We start from the raw sequence: 22,829 nt of genomic DNA on the forward strand, positions 1-22,829 counted from the left end.
GGGCTGCTAAGAAAAGGGACGTAACCTCGAAAGCAAGCTTCCTTCAGGTCAGAAGAAGAGTCACCAAGGAAGCGTGTGAAGCTATAATTGAAGAAGTCCCATCGTCAGCGAATGTCAAAGCTGGTCAAACCACGAGGGACTGCTGCAAAAGGAGAGGTCTAGACTAGAGGAGGCGTCCTTAGGTGGGGTTGTCCTTCTCGAGCCCTGCAACTCGTAGCAAAAGCACTACCAAGAGATCGTCTCGCTCTGGATGTGTGTCCAGTCCCCTGCGTCTGAGGAGGAGCGGGAGGCAGGGGTGGTGGTGAGGGTGGAGGACGAGGCAGCAGCAGAGCGGAGGAGCCTGAAGGTGGTGGGGGGGGGGGGGGGGGGGGGGGGGGGTTGGGGGTGAAGGAGCTGCAGTGGAGGGGGACCTCCTCAAGGGGCTCTTGCTGGAGGGGGTCAAAACGGTTCCCTCTCGATACTAGAGGATGGCCACCAAGGAGGGCAATGTGGCGATCTTGTTCGTGTCGCCGGCGGCAACCATCAGCTAGCTGATCGCTGGCCTCTGTCGAGGTATCAGCTTGTGTGTCCTGGGTACCTGTCTGCTAGCCTTGGAAGGCTGCACATGCGCTGTGGGTCGAGATCTCCTCCGAGGACAGGCCTTCGCTAAGTGGCCCATCTGTCTGCAAATGAAGCACTGGTTCGGGAGTCTTGAATACTCCACCCTCTGGCGTAACCATCCCCCACTCACCCTAGGTAGAAGAACCACCTTCGGGAGAGTGTGAGTGTCACAAACTAGGACGTGAACTGAAGGCACACCGGCAGCCTTGGCTGCAACTAAAGCTGCCGTGCACAGTGTCTCCAAGACTGTCTTGATCTCGGAACCAATCTTGGAAAGAAGCGGGAAGTACTCCCTTCGTAGGCCAGGGAAGCCAACCGAAATAGGCAAGTCTACCTCCTCGACAAGAACATCCCCGATGCTGGATCGAACCCATGGCGCCACTGTCGAAAATGAGCTCTGACCGCTAGAATGGCCAACGGGCCCATTGACATGACCTTGGCAGCCATCTTCGGAGTCTCAAACTCTATCTGATAGTATTCTCGTTCAAGAAGCTGGATGTCAATGATCTTTCCCACCTCTGCTAGAAGGCGGGCCTACAAAAGGTTGTGTACGTCTCCTCAATTGGGATGACTGCCAATAATCTTGCAGATGACAAAGGTGGCGTGAAGACGCTCCTGCTCTGCTGGCGACAAAGCAAGCCGGATGGTGGGCTCAACGGTGTGGGACGAGGGGGCTTCATCGGAGTCCCTCTGTGGTGGAGCACGAGCTTCCATATGTGTCTGCTACTGCTGATGAAGGCGCGAGAGACCGTATTCCTGCTAAAGTGAACACCGGCGACCAATGTCAATGAGGCATCACTGTTGAGCCAAACCACAGCAGAGGCTCCTTGTGTGTGTGTGTGTGTGTGTGTGTGTGTGTGTTGGGGGGGGGGGGGGGGGGGGGGGGGGGGGGGGGGGGGGGGGGGGGGGGGACAATGAAAAAGCGGGCGGAAGAGCGGGTGGGCAGTGTTGGGGGGAGTTACGCGCTGGCCGAGGAGGGGGTGGGCAAAGCAGAAGCGGCAGCAGGTGGGCGAGCGGGGGGGTGCGTGTGCAATGCGAAGGGAGAGGGAGGGAGTGGCGGGGGGATGGGGCAGGGCAGCGCGAGGGGGAGGGGGAGGGAGGGAGTGGCGGGGAGAATGGGGTAGGGCACAACATGGGGAGGGAGCAGGGGGCAGCGTGAGGGGGAGCAGTGAGGCGGAGCAACAATAACGAGCAGCGTGTCTGTTTTTCACACAATCTTGTCCGGAAAGTTTTTTAATCGCCAAGGCCTTCGTTTTATGGACGAAGGGCTTGAATTGTGTAGATAGTGATATAGGTGAGTATGGAGTAGAGGCTTGCTTGGGCAAGGCAAAATGCCCAAGGCACCTAGGTAAATAAGAAAAATGATAGTAGATATAAAAGAAAACAAGAGAAATCACAAGAAATAAGAAAAGACTTACCATAGATTCTCACCATCCGCTTGCATGTGCCCCCCTTGCTCTTTTCTCTTGCCGGTAGTATCCCATATCACCCTATGCAAGAGGGTAGAGAGCTTGTCAGGCTAGGCCATAATGGCCTCATAAGCTCTAATGGTGTTTTGCACAATTGCCATGACGTATGTACGAGCAGGAAGAAGCTTTGATACCGATGTTAGTACCTCGCCGGCGGATCCATCCTGCACACATGACATGGCACAAACCATACTCACACAAAGACAAGCATAGCGAGCGAACATTAGACTCACCTCCCAACCATAAAGGCAATACGGGCTCACCCTTGAGCCTGTAGCTAACGGGCTAGCCTCTACCACAAGGGTTGGTGTTCCATACCATCAAGCTGCCAAGGGCCTAGAGTCCTGGTGTCGTGATCACACAAAATGTCTTACAAATCAGACCTTGGTCCTAGTTATAGGACTTCTTAACCACCCTTCTTAACCTCACTTCAACTAAGGATGTGTTCACACGCAGGGTCAGTTCACACTTGCTGGACATAGCTCAGGCACCAATTCTGATGTCTGGGGACAACACCAACAATTCTACTAACCATCACTCAAGAACTGGCATAAGAGCTATACTTAATGCAAGAGTCCAAGAAACTTCAAGAAGATATTACGTCTGTCAAGTAGGACCTAGTCAAGAAAGAAGAGAATATACCAGAACTCAAGAACAAAGTAGATTGAACACATAGAAAGGGAAGGCACCATGACACTTGTATACTCAGAAAAGTCCATAGAGGTTAGAGCTCCATCCACAACCCTCCTGTACTCCCCTACATCAGCTTATAATTCTATACACTCCCATGCTCATCCACAACCACAACCTATCACAAGACGGGTACCACGTGCCAATAGCAAAGAACAGACTAAACAGACTTTTAGCACTTCAATAACAACCGAACTGAGAGAGAGAGAGAGAGAGAGAGAGAGAGAGAGAGAGAGAGAGAAGAAAGAAAGAAAGAAAGCTTTATTAACGTCTACTAGAGGCCGAACTTGACCTATGAGACAAAATCGATGTACAACTGTCAATGCCCTCTGGGAAAAAGGACAAAATATAACATGAAATAAAATAAAATAGGACTAAACTAGTAGGATAGGAGTGATGAGTGGAGTGGGGTGGGAGATGGATCACTAACACTAAGGGTATGTGAAATATATGCGTAGGGGTGTACAAGGATGCAATGCAAACTAGCTAGCTCTGTCCAGTCCCATAATGAGGATGTAATATCTGATACATAGGCGATGGTGAAGTAAAAATCCCCCGTAGCATGATCTCCGGATGTAGATGTAAATGAGCGATCTGCTCCTGGATACGGCGCTCATGTAGTACAGGTGTCTGGTAATCTCCCTCTCATGTAGTACAGGTGTCTCCCTCTCATGTAGTACAGGTGTCTGGTAACCAGATGCTCTCGGTCTCCGTCTGGCTCGGAGGTCCTCAACTCGCTGAAGGGTAACCCCCTCCTGTGTCGGTATATGCATTGAAGTAGATCTCTGAAAGAAGTCAGTGAGCTGGAGCTGCCGTCTCTCCCTCCCTGTAATAGGATCCTGTAGTAGCATCTCCCTATGACGTTGTATCTCCGTCAAGAACTGGCTAAATCGACGTTGGTCTGTAGACTCCATGATCTGGCGTAGTGTGGGGTGTCCACTGAACAAGGAAGTGTATGTCTCTGATGTCACTGTATGCTCTGCACCTGCATACGTACTGCTCCTCGCTCTCAACCTCCTCCTGACATAGTCTACAGATCCTCTCTCCTCTAATGACCCGTGCCGCTCTGCCTGCCTCAATCTCAAGCTGGTGTGATGATACTCTGAGCTGGCCAACTGCCACTCGGGCACTGTGGGGCATGTATACATCCATGTATCTGGGTCTCTGGATAAATCCATCCTCGGAGATGCTCAAAATGGAGTCTCTGTAGTATAGCATCTTCGTGGGCAGGGACTGGTGGGGTGTGATCCAGGTCCGTGTCGTGTATCGCTGTAATAGGTCCTGTCTCATAACTCTGTTCCTCTCACTATGTGAGAGCTGTATATGTGGGGCATCTGGATCGTACTGAAGAGGTGGTAAGTGGCACCCACATCGAGTCAATAACTGTATCATCTGTGCATACCATGATCCTGTGTCACCATCCTCCGCTAGCTGTCTAGATGCCTCAAAAGCTCTGCGAGATAGTCTATCAGGGTCCATATCTCGTACTCTGTGAATAAAGCAGAACCTCGAAGAGAGCCTCTACTAGCATGGGCGGGGCAGCAAACTCTGCTTTGATAATGTCATGTGGTACTGAAGGTTTACTGCGAATCACTCGTGAGAACATCAAGATCTGTGGTCTCTCAATCTGTGTCCAAAAGGAAGTAGAGAGCCCGGGTGCCCAAACTGCCGTTGCATACATCAATGCTGGTGTGACCAAAGTATCAAAAAGCCACCCCTTTGTGCGGGGTTCCTGAAAGTGTGCCTGATGACACTGTCGCTCAAGCATGGCCAGAGCAGCATATCCTCGTGTCAATCTATCCCTCGTTGCTCTTGTCATAGAGAAGCGTCCCGCTGTGCTAGCAAATGTGATACCCAAGAATACATATGAATCCACCACCTCAATCTGGCCTCCTGTAAGGGTGAAGATCGCCTGTCGTCTAATGTGTCCAGATGTGTGAAATATCATAACCTTGGTTTTCCCAAGGTTCACTGACAGCTTTCTCTGTGTACAGAAATCATCTAGAGCCTGTAGGTGTAACTGGAGTCCCGCCTGTGACTTAGACACTAGGATGATGTCATCAGCATATAGCATAACATGGACAAGTGTACCTGAGATGTCAACTCCTCCTCCTCCTCTGTGTATGATGAAGTCAGCTACCTCGTCGATGTAGAGCCCAATGAGAGTGGGAGACAGTGGGCATCCTTGCTTCACACCAATAGTGCTAGCAAGGGTCTCAGATAGACCTCCTGGACAACGTACTCAACCCAGTACCTTCTCATACAATGCATAGATGCCCCATATCATCTCCGTGGGTATCCCTAAAGACTGAAGCCGATGAAAGAGGCGCTCCCATGGTACTGTGTCAAAGGCTTTGCGAAAATCCACAAAGCAGCAATATAGCCTCTTCTTCCTCGCCTTTGCCTGGTCGATCAGACAACAGAGAGTGAAGATATGATCAATAGTAGAGAAAGCCCGTCTGAAACCTGCCTGGCCTAGAGTGCGTAGTCCCTCCCTCTCTACAAGTGTACTCAGCTCTGCCTCTAGTACTGCCCCATATAGTTTGGCCAATGTATGACCAATCATGATCGTCCTATAGTTCCCGGGGTCTATCATGTCCCCAGCTTTGTCAATAGGAGCTATGGTGTGCGTGGTCCACTCTGCTGGGAAGCCCTCTGCTAGTACCTTGTTAAACAAGCGGGCAATAAAAGGTGCAAGTGTATCAACTGCATATATAAGGTGCTCACTCTGCATGCCTGTATGATCTGTTGATCTCCCATGCTGTAGACGTCTAATGGCTCTCTGTACCATACTTTCTGTAAAGAAAGTCGATGTGGTAGGACGGGATACTGATGGCTGGGGGATCGAAGGCTGATGAGGTACATGGTAAAGACTCTTAGCATATGTGTGCCATGTATGCGGATCCTCTATGGGGGTAGGAGAGCGAGGCTCTCTAATCCTTCGCCACGCTGTGGCGGCATCTCGGCTCATAAGTAGATGATACATATCCCAATACTGTGCCTCCTCGTATGCTCGCCGTTTGCGGCGTGTAAGGGACCGCCTTTGCTGTCTGGCCTCTCTCTGAGTGATCTCTCCCAAAGCCTGCAGTCTGCGAAGACGTCTGTAAAGCTCCCTACACTCATCATCATACCAACGGTCTGGGGCATGGTCCCAAATCTCATCGTATGTCCTGTATGCATGTGGTGGGGGAAACTGCTAATGGCGGATGTGTGTAACAATGAAGAGAGCTGAGTGGTAAGTGTACTCATGGGTGCCGACGGATCCATTTGGAGTAGCCCATCATAGACATGGTGCTCATATATGTCAGCCAGGTCATGTGTGAAGTAGACCGTGGTGTGATGCGTGGCTCTGGGTGTGGCAGGTGTACATGATGAACCTGCAAAGGATAGAGATAGGTATGTGTGATCTGCCCCAATCGGGCACTGTGGTATAGTGAAGGAGGTCACCGCCTGTGCTGCCTCTCTGGATCCAAGTACATAATCCATTGTGCTCCCTCCCCCCCGAAATGGAGAGCATGTCAATGCGCCGGAGCAAGGCCACTGTAACATCCCGTTATATATAGCGAGATGGTGACGGGCGCCGAGCTCTAGTAAGTGGTGCCCATATCTAGTGCTGTCTGGCCCAGTGTCATCAGAAATCCGAGTGGCTCTTGTATCCTCTGTCTCCATAACAAGCATCATCTCTGGGTCCTCCATATCATACATCTCACACTGCCTACTCTGGGTCCTGGCGTTGAAGTCCCCCATCAAGAGGAGCTCACCCATAGTGGAATAGTGCATAATATCCTCAGAGAGAGCCGAGTAGGGTGAGTCGCCTATTGGTATAGTCTCCTCCTCCTCCTTATCACTACTCTTAGTATTCTCCTCTCCTTTAGAAGTGGCATATCTCGACCCTCTAGGTGAGAAGTAGCATAATGCAATGTATAATACTCGTCCTGCAGATAGGTGTAAGCAAACCCACATGTATCTCGCATCTGGGTCCCGAGCCACTATGTGGACTTGCCCCCGCATCTCTCTCTTGACAAGCATGGCTATACCTCCTGATCCTCGTGTAGTACTCTGTCTCGTGGTCCTCCTGTAAGCTGACTCCCACTGGTATCAAAGGAAATCTCGGCCCAGTAAAGACTATCCCCAGGTAAGTGTATGCATCTGTATACTCCACAATCTCCTGACCATAATTGAAAGTAGGTACCGATCTCCTGACCCATTGGGGTGTGGTGTTAAACACCATAACCTTGGTTTTACCAAGGTTTACACACAGTCCACTATCCTCTGCAAAACTGCGTAGTGCATCCAAATGTCATTGCATACCTTCTGGTGAGTCAGATATCAGCACAATATCATGAGCATATAGCAACAATGGGATCCACATCCCTGCCAGCTGGGCACCCCTGTCACCCTCTCTGTCAATGTAATCAGACACCTCATCAACATACATACCAAATAGAGTAGGAGACAATGCGCAACCCTGTTTCACTTCAATAGTAGAGTGAACATAATCCCCCAAATCACCTCTATGGGCACCCCCATCTCCTGCAGTCTGCGCATCAATCGAGCTTTTGGTACCATGTCAAATGCTTTGCGAAAATCCACAAAGCTACAATAGATCCTGACAAATGAGTCTATTAATCTCTACCCACGTCAGAGACCTCAAGGGTGCATGTAGAGAGTATTGAAAAGGAGGCAATCTGTCCATGGTGAAGCCATGTGTCTGAAACCATGAACCCATATACGCATACCAGCATGATGTATCCCCATTAAGAGCTAATTGTCTCGAGGACTCTAGACTCTAAAGCCACCCTAGCATATCTGTCTCTGGTAGTATCCCACAGACTATGTACAAAGGAGACTGATTTGGTAAGCGCCTCAATCTCCATAGGGGGGGCAGCTAATTCCGCTCGAATGATATCATGCGGTACAGAGTCCTTGGCTCTAATCAGCCGAGAGATCATAGATACCAGGGGCTTCTCCATACGCCTCCAACCATCCTAGCCTACAGAAGGTCCCCAAACCTGCACCCCATATAACATAGTAGAGGCAACCACAGTATCAAAGAGCCATAACTTTGTCCTAGAAATCAGATACCCCTTCTGGAGTGCGTACATGTCCCATCACTGATCTGTACAAAGCCATAATCCCCCTAATCACCTCTATGGGCACCCCCATCTCCTATAGTTTGCGCATCAATCGAAATCTTGGTACCATGTCAAATGCTTTGGGAAAATCCACAAAGCTACAATAGATCCGTCTCCCATGTGCTTTGCCCTCCTCAATGATGGCCCTGAGTGTAAGCCATTCAGTATGGCTAATCCATGTGTAGTCGTCATTTCCATGAGGTATCTCCCATACTCTATCTGCTCTCTGTCATCTGAGCATCTGTCCAGTCCCAACTCACCCACATCCAGCTCTCTAAGCATCTCATCTGAAGTGTCGTAGAAGACTGTTTGTGAGTTTCCCGTTCGAGCATTGAAGTCCCCTAGGAGAATGATATCACCATCCCTAGAAAACTCCCATATGTCATCCTCTAGTATAGAGAAAGGCGACTGCCCTCTGGATGCAGCATACACTGATGTATTGGGAGGAAAGGCAATATATAGGAATCGACCTGTGTTAGCTCTCAATCTCACCCACATATATCTAGCATGATCATCTCTTCGTACAATATGCAGTAATGGTTGTAGTTCCTCTCTGAATAGCACTGCTACTCCTCGTGAACCTCTACTCCCATGCTCAGATCTCGCATTTGTCCTGTGAGCCGTCTCCCATCTGTATCCTACCACATGTGGCATCACCTGTCCAGGGGCCTGATGAGTCTCTGAGAAGAAAACAATATCCTTGTCTTTGAAACTGTCCTCAAATGCACCCACGTCCAACCTCATAGACCCATTACAATTCCAGGTAGACATCTTCACTGTGGTCCCATAGGTCTCCCATCGTCATGCAGTGCGCTGCTCTAAAATCACCACCCGTCCATCTCTGTAGAAGACTATCTTTCCCTTCTCCCTTGCCGCTGTAATCTCTGGCATTACCTCTCTCATATGTGCGAGCTGAGAGAGAGAGAGAGAGAGAGAGAGAGAGAGAGAGAGAGAGAGCACGACACGAGATGGGGAGTGGCGAAGTTCCACCCCAAGAGAGCACTGGCCCCAAACGCTAGCGCCCCTTTCGGTATTTCTTTATATTGCACCCACACAGCATAAGCCGGTACTCCACGCTCTGCACTTTCTCCCGGAAGTGTCAGAGAATGAACCCTACCCTCATATTTAAAGGCCCTTGGCCATTAAAAGCAGTTACAGTGAAAAGCTTCAAACTCAAAAGCAGCTAGCCCAAAAGCTGGCGCTGAAAATCAACCAACGCAAATCACAGAAATCCGTACAGGCTATCAGCGCGAAACGGGGAAATCGGTATAGACTGCCATGTCAACAATCAACGAAAAATCGGGGCTGTCCGTACAATTGCCACGTCATCAGTTTCTGTGCAAGTCTTTGTGTGTGTGTGTGGGTCCTGCTTTATTTTATTCTCTTGCGTCACTTGGGCCCCATCGGATGGGGTCCCATATGTTGGTAGGAACAACTTCTTCTTCGTATGCTTCTTCTTAGGGTTTAGGCTCCTCGGCTGGGATCTGCAAGTTGGCTTAGGTCTTCACTGGCTTGACACGTCAGTAGTTTGTGACATCCCCCCTCCTTGAAAGAGAGTAATCGCTTGCGATTACACCATATCTGCAAAACAACTCAACTTAACTCAAACATTTCCGAGGGTCATTCCGAGGGACAATCCGTTTGCTCTTTTTTTGTTAAGAAGTTGGCTTCTTCTTTCGGCTCTTTTGTTAAAGAGTCGACTTCTCCTTTCGTCCAGATCGAAACTCTTGATATTCCAACGCAGTAAAATTAGCCATCACACCGAGACCGCATTAATCTTCCACGGGTGTCTTGATGCAATCTCATCCAATTAGGAATTTTCACTGGTTGGCACATCACAAAGCAACACAAATGCTCACATAAGCATGTTACAAGACATAGAAACATACAGTCGTTGATGAACACTCCTCCTGCATAACTTAACAACATCCGGGCCGGGAGATATTCAACGACTCCCTCATCACTCCTCCCGCATAACCTAAAAAGGTTCGGGCCGGGAGATATAGAGGCCTTTTACAGCCAAACACCCCCCAGACGCCTCCAAGGGAACAATCCTAAAGAAGGACACCAGGTACACTTCGAGAAACATTTGGTTATAGTCGTCCATGATTTCGGTAAGAAGCATTTTCAAGTTGCCCCACTCTGCCAAAATCCGCACTTCAAACATAGAAGTCATGTGACTACGTGCAAAAACTATCTTGAAAGCTTGCCAAGTCCATGAGCATGCGGTTGTTTCGCGATTGAACTCCACCATTGCATAGCATTATCTTTAAGAAATCCCACTACTTGAGAAATCTTCGTTTCTTCTCTATAGTTCCCCAAAGCATAGATGTTGTCGAATTGCTGTAGGAACTGCAATGCTTTCTTTCGATCTTTCATCCCGGAAAAAGTGAAAAATTTGACTGTCGTGCCGCCATCCTAGAAATTTTTAGGTTGGTTAGGCGCGTATCTCGGGTACAGGTAATAAGGGTATCCATATGGGCTCCAACCATTGTAGCCTGGTGGCGGTGGTGGTGGGGGCAACGGCGGTGGCAAAGGCGGTTGGCTGCACCATATTCCTGAAGACTCTTCAGATCGGAACACACGACTGGGAAGGTTGCCGGTTGGAAGCCCTTGTACTTTCTAGTGCCGGAGGAGGAGGTACCACCTGAGGCATAAGAGGGGGTAACATGTAATTCAAAAATTGTTGAAAACTTTGCAGCATTAGAAGATTCTGTTGAGGATGCCGCGAAAGAATGTCGTGAAGCTCGTCGAGAAGGAACTGCATATATTCTGCTGAATCCATGAACGCGATGTCTTGGGTTCTTTATGGCTTATGCCCTGTAAGACAGAGCGGTGAATAAGTCCGGGGTCGGGACCCGAAGATACTTCAAATAAAATTCTAGTAGTCTTTGGTTTGCTTTGTCTGCTCTTTTATAGAACCGGTATGCTTTCAGAAAAGCACACACCTGATGCTTTGATACCACTGTCACAAGACGAGCACCACGTGCCAATAGAAAAGAATAGACTGAAAAGACTTTTAGCACTTCAATAGCAACCGAACTGAAAGAGAAAGAGAGAGCACGACACGAGACGGGGAGTGGCGAAGTTCCACCCCAAGAGAGCACTAGCCCCAAACGTTGGCGCCCCTTTCAGTATTTCTTTATATTGCATCCACACAGTACAAGCAAGAACTCCACACTTTGCACCTTGTCCCAGAATTGTGTTAGAGAATGAGCCCTAGCCTCATATTTAAAGCCCTTGGCCATTAAAAGAAGTTACAGTGAAAAGCTTCAAACTCAAAAGCAACTGGCCCAAAAGCTGGCACTGAAAATCAACCAATGCAAATCACGGAAATCCGTACAAGCTGTCAGTGCGAATCGTGAAAATCCATACACGCCGCAACGTCAGCAGTCAGCGAAAAATCCGGGCTGTCTGTACAGCTGCCACGTCATCAGTTTTTGCGCAAGTCTTTGTGTGTGTGTGTGTGGGTCCTGCTTTATTTTATTCTCTTGTGTCGCTTGGGCCCCATCGGACAAGGTCCCATAAGTTGGTAGGAATTTCTTCTTCTTCGTCTGCTTCTTCTTAGGGTTTAGGCCCCTCGGCCGGGATCTGCAAGTTGGCTTAGTTCTTCAATGGCTTGACACGTCAGTAGTTTGTGACACAACCACAATGGTGGATAGCTTTTTTGCCGTATCTTATTGCATCCTAGCAAGAATACTTCTCGCCCTTGCACTAGCAGACACCAAATGGAAGCTCGTGCTCTGCCTCTGAGGGACTAAGATGAAGCCCCCTCGCTCGACCTAAACGAGCCCACCATCCGACCTGCTCTATCGCCAGTAGAGCAAGCGAGCCTTGCAACAGAGATGGAGTGCTTTTAGGCCACCTTTGTCATCTGCAAGATTATTGGCAGTCGACTCAGCAAAGGAGAGGTGCATGACCCACTACAAGCCCGTCTCCTAGCAAAGGTGGGAAAGATCATTGACATCTAGCTTCTAGGGCAGGGATACTACTTGATTGCGTTTGATACTCTTGAGATGCCTGCCAAGGTCATCTTGATCAACCCGTTGGCCATCCGAGCGGTCAAGGCTTATTTTCGACAGGGGCGCCATGGTTTCAACCCAGCTTCAGATGTTCTTGTCAAGGAAGCAGGTCTGCTTCCCCAGCTTGAGGAGAGAGTACATCCCGCTTCTTTCCAAGATTGTTTCCAAGGTCGGGACAGTCTTGCAGACCCCGCGCACGGCAGTTTCAGTGGTTGCCAAGGCTGTAGGTATTCCCACAGTTCGTGTTTTGGTGCGCGACACTCACACCCTTCTGAAGGTAGTCCTTCTTCCTAAGGTGAGTGGCGGGTGGCTACGCCAGAGGGAGGAGTACTCGGGAGTCCCGAACCAGCGCTTCGTTTGTAGACAGATGGGCCACTTAATGAAGGCATGTCCTCGCAGGAGATCTCGACCCCATACCACATGCTCAGCCCCCAAGGTTGAACATGCCCAGCAGATAGATACCCTCACCACACAGGCTGACAGCAGGTGCATGGCCGCCGTCAACAGGGAAGGGTTTGCCACACTGCCCCCTTCGTGGCCGACCTCCTACAACCCAGCAACATTGGATTCTGACAGGGAGCCGTTTTGACCCTTTGCAGCAGGAGTCCCCCGAGGAGCCCCCCTCCACCTCAACCTCACCGCCACCACATATTCCCCCTCCTCCACCTTCCGACTCCTCTGCCCCGCCTCCACACAACCCCCCCACGAGTTTTTGGGTCATCTGTATAGTTTTGCCACGTCATCAATTTGTGACATACCCCCCTCTTGAAAGAATTATAATCGCCCTCGATTACGCCAACAAAATCAGACATAAGCCATAAACCAATTCAATAGACGCTGAAGTACCGACACACTAGACGATGCAAATCAGCACTTGCACAAAGACGACAGTTACTAAACATTCACATCACATTCAAATCATATCACATAGAATCCATCTAGATCTAAGACCATGATTCCTGACAACGTATTTAGCAATCGCATCTAAATTCACACCCGACCTCACTGATGTCGGATCAACTAATTCTTATTGCGATTATGTCCATAGATTTCTCAAGACCGAAATGCTGCAGTCATTTCGTCTTTCAATCCTGCACTCAAACACAATCACATGAGTGGGTACTCAAAAATCACATTCCTTTCCGGGAATTCCAGTTCATCAATCACACACTTGGTTCATACTGAACAAAGTGTTTCCATCATTCAATGTAGTCATCTCATCGTTCAAAAATCTTGATGCACTTAGATCCCTATGTAGCAATCTCATCCCTCGGAAACTCTTGATCCACTCACCACAATATCCAGTCATCTCATTCAGACATTCATCATCAATCATCATCATCATTCAGAATTCATGATTCTTTTCTTGAATCGTGTGCTCGGCTTCATTCTGGAGCCGTCATTGCTCCCAATTGCATTCATATGCAAATTTGTCATGATCTCATTCTCGATTTCACCTGTTATCTGTACACAAATAACAAGATCTTCCAAAAACATTAATTCCACATATTGAAAATTTATGCAAAAACCCTAATTTTTTCAAAGTTGTTGGATATAAAATCTGTTCGAGTAAATGTGTAGAGCTTGTCGAGAGGATCAACTTTACCTTCTGTCACATATCGAAATTATTAACCATTGAAGAGATTTTTAAAAGTCTCTAAACACAGAAAAGCATCAAGAAGCATTTTTAGGGCAAAAACGAACTCCTTTTTCTCTTGCAAGTGATCTTGAATTCCTTATGGCTTATGCCTTGTAAGACAAAGCGATGAAGACGCGAGCGCGCCCGATGCAAGGGTGGGAGTGGCTAATAAGTCCCGGGTCGAGATACGAAGATTCTTTAATAGAATTCCCAATAAACTTTGGAAGCACCAAAGTGCTATGTCTCCTCTTTGGTAGGACCGGTATGCTTTGAGAAAAGCACATACCTGAACCTCTGATACCACTGTAGCAGACTTGGATACCCAAAGTCAAAAACCTCGCACAATACACGAGAGAATCACTTTAAACACTTCACAACTTTATCACACTTCAAAAATAGAGTTGACACGGCTCTACGTAGTTTCATGCCCAGAGGTATTTGCCCCAAAATCTGGTGCCCCTTTTGGTATTTATTTTTATATTAATGCTTGAGCAAAGTACGAATTTCGAGGATCCTCTCTGCTCAACTGCTTGTCAGTAAGTCTGAGAACAGGAGAGGCCCTAGGTTCATATTAAAAGGCCCCAAGGGCTTCAATTCAAAAGTAATTACATGAAAAGTTGCAACTCAAAAACTTAGGTCCCAAAAGTTGCGAGTCTGAAACGCGGAAATTTGTACGCTGCCACATAAGCACTGTCAGCGGAAATTTGTACGCTGCCACATAAGCACATTTTGCGGGATTCTCTACGGCCCGCCACGTCAGCATGTTAGCGCGTTTTCCGATCGTCCATACACTTCTGCCACGTCATCAGACTGCCATGTCATCAGTTTGTGACAAGGGCCATGAGGCCAATCTGCAAAGGTGTGAGCATGCTCTTGAGGTGTTTTGTTGTGCATCAGGGGCATTGATCAATTGAAGCAAAAATGCGACTCTCGCTTGGCAGTGCTCCTATGCTTGATTGGTCGCCACAGGAGGGTTTTAGGTGGATCCCCCTAGGGACATCTCTACGTTATCTGGGTTGTCTTTGACTCCAGAGCAGCAGACTGCTCCTCTCCTCCTCTCCATTAGGAAACTGCTTTATTGGCGCTCAGCATGACCCTCTTTGGCTGGCAGGGTTGTAGTGGCCAAATAGGTGCTTTTGGCTACTATGTGGTACATCATGTCTTCCTGGATCTTTTCAAGCTCCTGCATCAGCCAGCTGGAGAGGTTGATCATGATTTTTTTGTGGTCAAAGCGGGACACCCAATCAGCCCAGGCCAAAGTGTCTTGGGAGGTCATCACCTTACCATGTTCTCAAGGAGGCGGGGACTCATTAACCCAGCACAGTAGAGCAGAGCCCTCCTTGGGAAGCTTGTGGTCAGAGGGCTTCTTCGAGGGGAGGAGCCCTCGAAGAAGCTATTGCTACATTGGATTTGTGCTCGCGTCCCTCATACGGGCGGCCAATGAAGCGCGTCCATCGGATGGACTTTTACGGAGATGCGCTGAGTTGGCTTGAGCAGGAGCTAGGAGGACCGCTTTGCTGCGAGCCTGCTTAGGTCCTGGGAGCAGCTGCAGAGTTGCCTGGAGCAACACTAGACCACTTGCATGGAGGAGCGCTTGAGGCAGCCTCTTGTTTGGAACCCCATGGTTAGCACACAGAGAGGCCACTTGGTTGGTAGCAGGCCTCATGTTTCTTGGGGTCCCTCAGCAGAGACTCCAACCCGCACTCTCGAAACGACTGGCTACAGTTTTCAGGCGTTCTCGAGGAGATCCAGAGCATCCAATTACGAGGCATGAGGGGGGTGCAAAGCATGTGTCAGGATATTACAGAGGCAATACCTGCTACCCCTCTTGAGGCAGCAGCTCCTAGATGGATGGGGGCCTTCATGTGGATGGAGGTCCTCATTGCAGTTAGGGCTTGCTCGGAGTTAGTGCCCCACATGTTTTTCGAGATTTAGGGAGAGGGTTGTCTTCAGAGAGTCTTAGTAGAGGCACCACAGGTTGGAGACTGCTATTTTCAGAGGATCCGAGTTGTGGGCATCTGTGGAGGACTTGTGTCATTGATCCTTCTTGAACGACTGCAATGGGAGCCGGGAAAGTGGTTCTAGCGGGATCCCTTCTCTTCAGCCGATCACCAATGGACTCCTTTTTTCTAGTACACAGCTCGCTTGGGACAACACATACTGGAAGCACGGAGCGAGGCTCGCCCAGCTGTAGCACTTCATTGGCAGGAGAAGGGTCTCACAGCTGAGTTCTTGTCAGGCTTCTGGGAGCGGTTGTGGGACAACAGACAGCCGAGGAGAGTTACTATGTTCTAGTGGCTAATTGCGCACAAGGCTACAACAGTTGGGAGTTGGTTGGTACACAACAACTTCTCGGCAACATGTGCAGCCTGTGGTCATCCTTTGAAGAGTCATTGTCACTGTTTGTGGGACAACCCCATGGAACAACAGGTTTGGCTTCGGGTTCTTTGGCTGATGCCATCCCTTTCCACAGCCCGACAGTACACTTGGGGTGTTGTAGCTTGGTCAACTCTCATGGGCCCTGTCCGCCATTTTGAGTTGGCTTCCACCAACATGATGATAGTGATCCAGGGGGGTCGATCTACACTTCAGCCAGCCACAAAGCTCATCCCCCATGAGTGGTGCAGTGATAGAGAGTGGTGTTGGGAGCTCCCGACACTCTGGTTCATGCTATATCACATATTCGAGGCTCACCCCGCCCCACCAGCAGAGACAGTTCGTGACATTTGGCAAGAGCTGATTCATACTCTCAGGGGTTTGTTTGAGAGACTCCAGGCAGCTCAGACCGCACGAGGGAGCGCCGGGAGACCTTCTTGCGTCTTTGGGGTGCAGGGCCCTTCTTCACCATGGTCCAGGGTGTGCCTAGATGGCACTAGCTGTCACCAGTGTGGCTTTTTCCTCCTCCCATCTTGTGATCTAGCCCTCATTGTACATACTTTTTTCTCACTGGGAGAGTCTCCCCATGTTCTTGATGTAGCCCTCTCTTGTAGAGGTGGTTTGTAGCCTTTGGACAGTATTTATTAACTAACGGAAGGATCTTTTGCTTGCAAAAAAAAAACAATATAACTTTTCTAAAGCGTGTTATAACCACTCAGCATTAACCAATCCAAATACAGGACTTTTTAATTCTTACTTTTTCGTTCCACCAAAGTATGAAGAAGCCACTGCATTCGTTCAGGGCCCACAACAAATCCTATGAGATTAGCTGTCTGCATGAAAATTCTAGAAAGCTTCAGTAGTAGTATTTAAGAGCACAAGAAGTCTGTCCTTCTAGTTAGGCATCAATGTAGCTGTGTGAAGGCAAACAAACAATCTAGTTTCTTTTCTCTGAACGATTTCAAGAGAGGAGGAAAAGACAAACAACACTTACCATGAGACCAGTAATGTTAAATGAACCTCCAATTGCACAAAGCTCGCGGTAAAAGGCTGCTTCATGAACTCTTTGCACCTGCAAAGATATTTCTGAGAGATGTCTCTTTATTGAAAATCTTGAGAAACGCTTGCACAAACTTACCCAAGTTGTTCGCGTCAAAGATTTGACAACCAGCTCTGGAGCCATTAATAAGCATGTTACCCAAGCCCAGGACAGAAGCTTCCTGTAGAATGTTGAAACGTTTAGAAATCTATGTGGTCACAATGCCAAAAAGCATTGGACATTGGAGGTGCTAATTGGACGCAGCAGTCATTTAGTTGCATTGACCATCATTAGCAGTTTTCCACTGGTTCCTTGCTTAAATATGAAGACACAAACCTAAGATAGACATAAGAGGTATTCAATAGTGACATTTCTACATAACTAACCGCTTGAAAGCCATTGAAATTGGAATCTTCAGACAAAATTGAGATTTAAATTGATGCAAGGGACTTGGGAAGCATCCTATGCGTGACTCCATACATGCAATCTTACAGGTGATGTATCAACAGTCGTTTAGTATGTAGTATGCAAGAGGAGAAAACACACAATCGTGCGTGTGCACACATACCTACAAACAAACACCAGAAAAATAGAATACCTAAAACAAAATCCAACAAACAAACATAAAATGACACAGCTTTCAAGGCAATGGCAACCTTTTAAGGAGAGTTTCTTTGGATCTGATAGCATAGCCTCCTCTTTAATTCACATGGGCATATCGGGAGGGGATCAACGGTTGGGAGCACAGGGCTGCCCAATGCACTTGTTTAAATTCAGGCAAAAAGATGAATTTGGACAGTCCCCACCCTTCAATCCTCCGCAACTTGAACCCAGGACCTTGCCCTTGGAAACCTTGTAGTCTCACCACTCCATCTGCATGTGTTTCTTGATCTAAAATGGGAGCCCGCTTGGTGTCGTAACTGCAGAAAATACTATTCCCGGCGGATTGGTAAATCTGGGGCTGTACATGCAAATTGGTGGTGCCAGATCTATGGCCCCAATGTCTCAGCTGGCCCCAAAATCACGCTTGCCCTTGATCCCCTCCCACCCATGCCCATGTGAAATAGAGATAAGGATAGCAGAGGGCATCCCCCTGACTTGAGTGTTGACTCTCTGCTTGGAAAAATCTTCTGGTCCCACTACCAATTCCATTATTTAAAGGTTTCCGATATCAGATTCATGATGGTAAAAGTGTGTCGCTAGAGGACATACTGGATGAAAAGTGAGACATTTCAATTACTAACTACTCTCATATCAAGAAGAAATGGAGGATCTTTAGACTTCTATCAAAACAAGAAAAAGGAAGCCTTAGGTTTTTTTGTTTAGGATTGCTGGCTCGCTGCTGCTGCCGCGCCCCCCTCCTCTCGCCATCGCTGCCCTCCCCCCCCCCCTGCCCTCGCGCGCCCTGTGCCTGAGCTGCTGCTCGCAGCCCCTCAGCGCGCCCCCCCACCCCACCTGCTGCCCGCTGTGCCAGCCAGCCCGCCCGCTGCCCCTGCCGTTCAGCCGCTTCCCCGCCCACCATTCGCCCAGCCCGCCCGCTGCCTCTGCCGCTCAGCCCACTACCCCACCCGCCATTCGCCCAGCCCGCCCGCTGCCTCTGCCGCTCAGCCCGCTACCCCTCTGCCACTGCCATATCCGCATTGCGCCCCCCCCCCCCCCCCCCCGCAGCCTCCTTTGTTTTGTTTTTTCGCCCACCTTCCTTCCCGAAGATTTCCTTCAGCTGGCACTGGCAGTACTCCTCTTGGGACAGTGCTCGTCAAGGTCGTTGACAGCGTTCTCTCTTTTCTCCTTTCCGACACAGCAGTAAACACAGATGGAGGCTCCAGCTCCGCCACAGAGGGACTCGCTCGAAGCCCCCTTGCCCGACCCCGCTAAGCCCACCATTCGACTTGCTCTTTCACCGGCAGAGCAAGCGAGCCTAGCTGCAGAGGTAGAGCGCTTGAAGGCGACGTCGGTCATCTGCAAGATTCTCGGCACCCGACCTAGCAGAGGAGAGCTGCGAGACCTTCTCCAAGCCCGCCTTCTCACAGAGGTGGGCAAGATCTTGCATGTCCAGATTCTCGGACGGGGTTACTATCAGATGGAGTTTGAGACCTCCGAGATGGCGGCCAAGGTCATAGCTATGAGTCCATTGGCCATCCGACAATCACGTGCCCACTTTCGACAGTGGCGACATGGTTTTGACCCGACTTCGGATGTTCTAGTAGAGGAGGCAGACATCCCCATCTCAGTCTGCTTTCCGGGTTTACGGAGGGAGTATCTACCACTTCTTTCCAGGATCGGCTCCGCCATCGGGACTGTCCTGGAGACACCTCGTACGGCAGCATCAGTAGCTGCCAAGGCGGCTGGCATCCCCTCAGTTCGAGTTTTGGTCAAAGATACCCACACGCTCCCGAAGGTCATCCTTCTGCCTCGGGTGAGTGGGGGTTGGTTTAGACAGAGTGTGGAGTACTCGGGCCTCCCGAACCAGTGCTTCATTTGCCGGGCCACCTAGCGAAGGCCTGTCCACGGAGGAGGCCGTGACTTGCACCACAGCCTCAGCCCCAGCCTGCCAGGGCTGGGCCGCAACCACAGTCAGCGGCACAGCGCATAGATTCAGAGCCACCCTCCGAGCCTGGGGCTCCAGCGGAGGAGGGGTGGCAGTAGGCCCGTGGCCGTCGACGCCAAGGGCCGCATCGACAGCCTGGCACTCAGAGTGGCCCCCAGGTGCCTACTCAGCAGCAGTGGGTTCCCACGGGGAACCGCTTTGGTCCTCTTGAGCAGGAGGAGTCCCCTACGGTAGCCTCCACCTCCGCTTCACCCTCGACAGCCGCTTCCCCCTCAGAGTTCCCTTCCTCCTCCTCATTTCCCCCACCCCCCACCCCCCCGCCGCCTCTCCACCTCGCCCCTCTTCCTCTGTCGCTCCATCCCGCCCCTCTTCTCCTCCGCTCCCCCCAGCTTCTTCTCCCCCCCTCCTGCTCTAGTTCCACAATCGACTCAGCAGACTGGTCCCTCTCCGGCGGCTAGGAGATCTCCTCTTCCTCTGTCGCTCCATCCCGCCCCTCTTCTCCTCCGCTCCCCCTAGCTCCTTCTCCCCCCCCTCCTGCTCCAGTTCCACAATCGACTCAGGAGACTGGTCCCTCTCCGGCGGCTAGGAGATCTCTTGGCAGCGCTTTTGCCACGAGTCGCCTAGCGAGAGAGGGTCAGCCCTTCTTGCGGCCTCCTCTACAGATTCAGACATCTTCCCTTGCAGCTATCCCTCGTGGTCTGACGAGCATTGACCTCCGACGCCGCTGGGACTTCTTCGACTATGGTTTCACTGGCTTTCTCGGCGATTCCGCAGCAGACCACGAGGTAGCCTGCTTCAGGGTCCATGCTTTGTTCCTCGCTGCTAGGGGGACAGAGGCCTTGGACTCAGCAGTTGGTTTCTCCTTCCCCTGTGGTAGGGCCGAGACAGAGTGGTCCCTCGACTCAGTGTTGGGATGGTTGCATACACAGGTTCTCGAGTTCCCTTATCACATGGGAGAACTTGGAGTTACAGATTTGCTGCAGACTCTGTGGCCATTGGCCAAGTTTGCGGTGACACCCCCAGACACAGCAGGATGTAGGCACATTGTGGTGTACTTCTTTGCGGATACACAGTGTTTGCCTTGCTATGTATACATTCATGAGGACTCCTGGACAGAGGAGGTTGCTTTACGCACGGCTCACTCTGCTTGGGCTTGGGCTAGGCACTCACTGCAGTCTCGCCTATCTAGAGGACGCTCGGATGTGGATTACCCCCCCTCCAAGCCAGCCTCGAAGATAGCACGTCTTGCTGCTGCGGCAGCATCTGCTCTCTCTCGCTCACCATGAGGATCGTCTCATGGAACGTGCAGGGACTAGGTGGGCCCCAGTTTCAGCGAAGCGGGGCCGATTGCGTCAAGGGCTTCAACGTTGCCTTGTGGGAGGAGAGATTGATCTCCTTATGCTTCAGGAGCACCATCTGTGTGAGAGCCGCATTCGGCGATATGGTCAGATTTTGCGTGGACGATATGATACCTTTTGGTCAGCTGCTTTTGGACTTGGAGGCATCTAGGGTGGGGTATGTATGACCATTGCGGATTCATTGCAACAGGCCATTGTGGGCAGAGGGATTATTGTGCCAGGCAGGGCTCAGTGGATTACTATGCAGGTTCACGGTGGCCTTGTGGGCTTCCTGAACATCTATGCACCCAATGTGGCGAGTGCTCGTGCAGAGTTTTCGTCACAGATTATTGAGTCTTTGCCACAGGCCGACCATTGGTGTGTAGGAGGGGACTTCAACATGTTGGAGGACCCTTCTGACAGGATTGGAGGCAGCCATGCTACTGTGCATGGAGTCAAGTTAGCAGCTTGGGAGAGGTTGTGTATGACTTTAAGGGTCTCGGATACATGGCAGCACTCTGGCTTTGTGAGGCCTCGAGACAGTCTTGCCTTCTCTAGATCGGACCGCAGATTGGGAGGAGTGAATCTATCTCGGATAGATCGCTTCTACACTAGTGACCACTTTAGTGACTTGGGGGGATCAGTGGGCATTCTGGCAGGGACATCCTTCTCGGACCATGCACCAGTGATCCTCACAGTGGCAGACAGGCAGAGGAGTGGGAGCACGATGCTTCGCATCCCGGAGCGGGTCTTGTTGGACTCAGCACTCAAAGAGAGGGTAGAGGCTCTCTGGACAGAGGGCATGGACAGCTAGGCTCCACCTGTAGACAGAGTGGCCTTAGGCCTAGCTCAGATGAGCCACTTTTTTCTTCAGGAGTCTCTGGCTCGCCGGGCTGCAGCAGCGAGAGAGGAGGAGCAGCGTCTCAGACGAGGCATTGCTTCACTACAGAGGATGCAGGAGCAGCATCCAGACAGTCCATCGTTGGAGGAGCAGTTATAGCAGGCTCGACAGGAGCTTGCTAGCACAGAGGAGAGGCGTCATGAGTTTGCCTTCCACCGATCCACCGACAGGCATCTCAGTGGACTCAGGTGGGTGACAGAGTGACTGGGGCTTTTTGTGAGACAGTGGGACCTCGGCACTCGCATGCCATAGTCAATCAGTTGAGGAGACCCGATGGGTCAGTTGCTTGCGAGCCCGAGGATATGCGTGCAGTTGCTACTGACTTTTACTGTGAGTTACTATCAGCTGAGCCCCAGTCAGAGCGGCAGGATGCATGCAGGGAGCAGCAGGTTTGGGCACAGATGCCTTGTCTTGTGACAGAGGAGATGCACCAAAGGCTAGAGATGCCACTTCAGCTTGAGGAGCTGCACACGGCTCGTAGGGCCCTTCCTCGTGGTACCTGTCCAGGTGAGGATGGGTTGACTCCCAGCTTTTTCTTGGAGTACTGGGACCTGCTTGGCCTAGATCTTTGTAGTGCCTTTTAGTACATTTTGCACACAGGAGTGATGCCTGATAGCATGAGTGAGGGCCTGATCTACCTCATTCCAAAGGAGGGTGGCTCCTTGGATGAGATTCGACAGTGGCGCCCCATCACCATCCTCAACTCAACCTACAAAATTCTTGCCAAGGCTCTGAGTTTGAGGATTCACCCACTTTTCGAGAGCCTTATACATGGGACTCAGACAGGATGGGCAGTATCCTTGACAACATCTTCACTTTCTGGGAGGCTTTTGCCCTGGCACGGCTCCGTGGGGAGGACCTTGTGATTCTTCTTCTCGATTTTGAGAAGGCATACGACAGAGTTGACTGGGACTTTCTAGAGGGCACTCTACGCAGGATGGGCTTCTCAGATGCTTGGATCAGAGGGGTGTCAGCTTTGTACAGACAGGCTCACAGTCAGGTGCTTTTGGCAGGAGGTGAAGGTGAGCGTTTCATGCTCACACGCTCGGTCAGACAGGGTTGTCCTCTTGCCC

At 50.3% G+C, this 22,829-nt stretch overlaps 1 protein-coding gene across 4 annotated transcripts in view; it reads right to left on the bottom strand.

Annotated features, from left to right (window-relative positions):
• The window catches only part of LOC147431039 (MBOAT (membrane bound O-acyl transferase) family protein), a 152,155-nt gene that overhangs the window by 22,995 nt on the left and 106,331 nt on the right, over window positions 1-22,829 (bottom strand). For all 4 annotated transcript variants that reach the window (XR_015185668.1, XR_015185669.1, XR_015185667.1 and 1 more), the window contains exons 15-17: window positions 17,070-17,151; window positions 16,926-17,003; window positions 16,689-16,764 (exon numbers count right to left, since the gene is read on the bottom strand). Coding sequence is in view for 1 of the 4 variants with exons in the window: in XM_086493585.1 (XP_086349711.1) it covers window positions 16,689-16,764; window positions 16,926-17,003; window positions 17,070-17,151 (236 nt within the window). In the remaining 3 variants the exon portion in view is untranslated. The remainder of the gene's footprint in view (window positions 1-16,688; window positions 16,765-16,925; window positions 17,004-17,069; window positions 17,152-22,829) is intronic.

Source organism: Adiantum capillus-veneris, chromosome 21 (genome assembly GCF_014529385.1).
Source record: "Adiantum capillus-veneris isolate H3 chromosome 21, ASM1452938v2, whole genome shotgun sequence".
Classification (NCBI taxonomy): Eukaryota; Viridiplantae; Streptophyta; class Polypodiopsida; order Polypodiales; family Pteridaceae; genus Adiantum; species Adiantum capillus-veneris.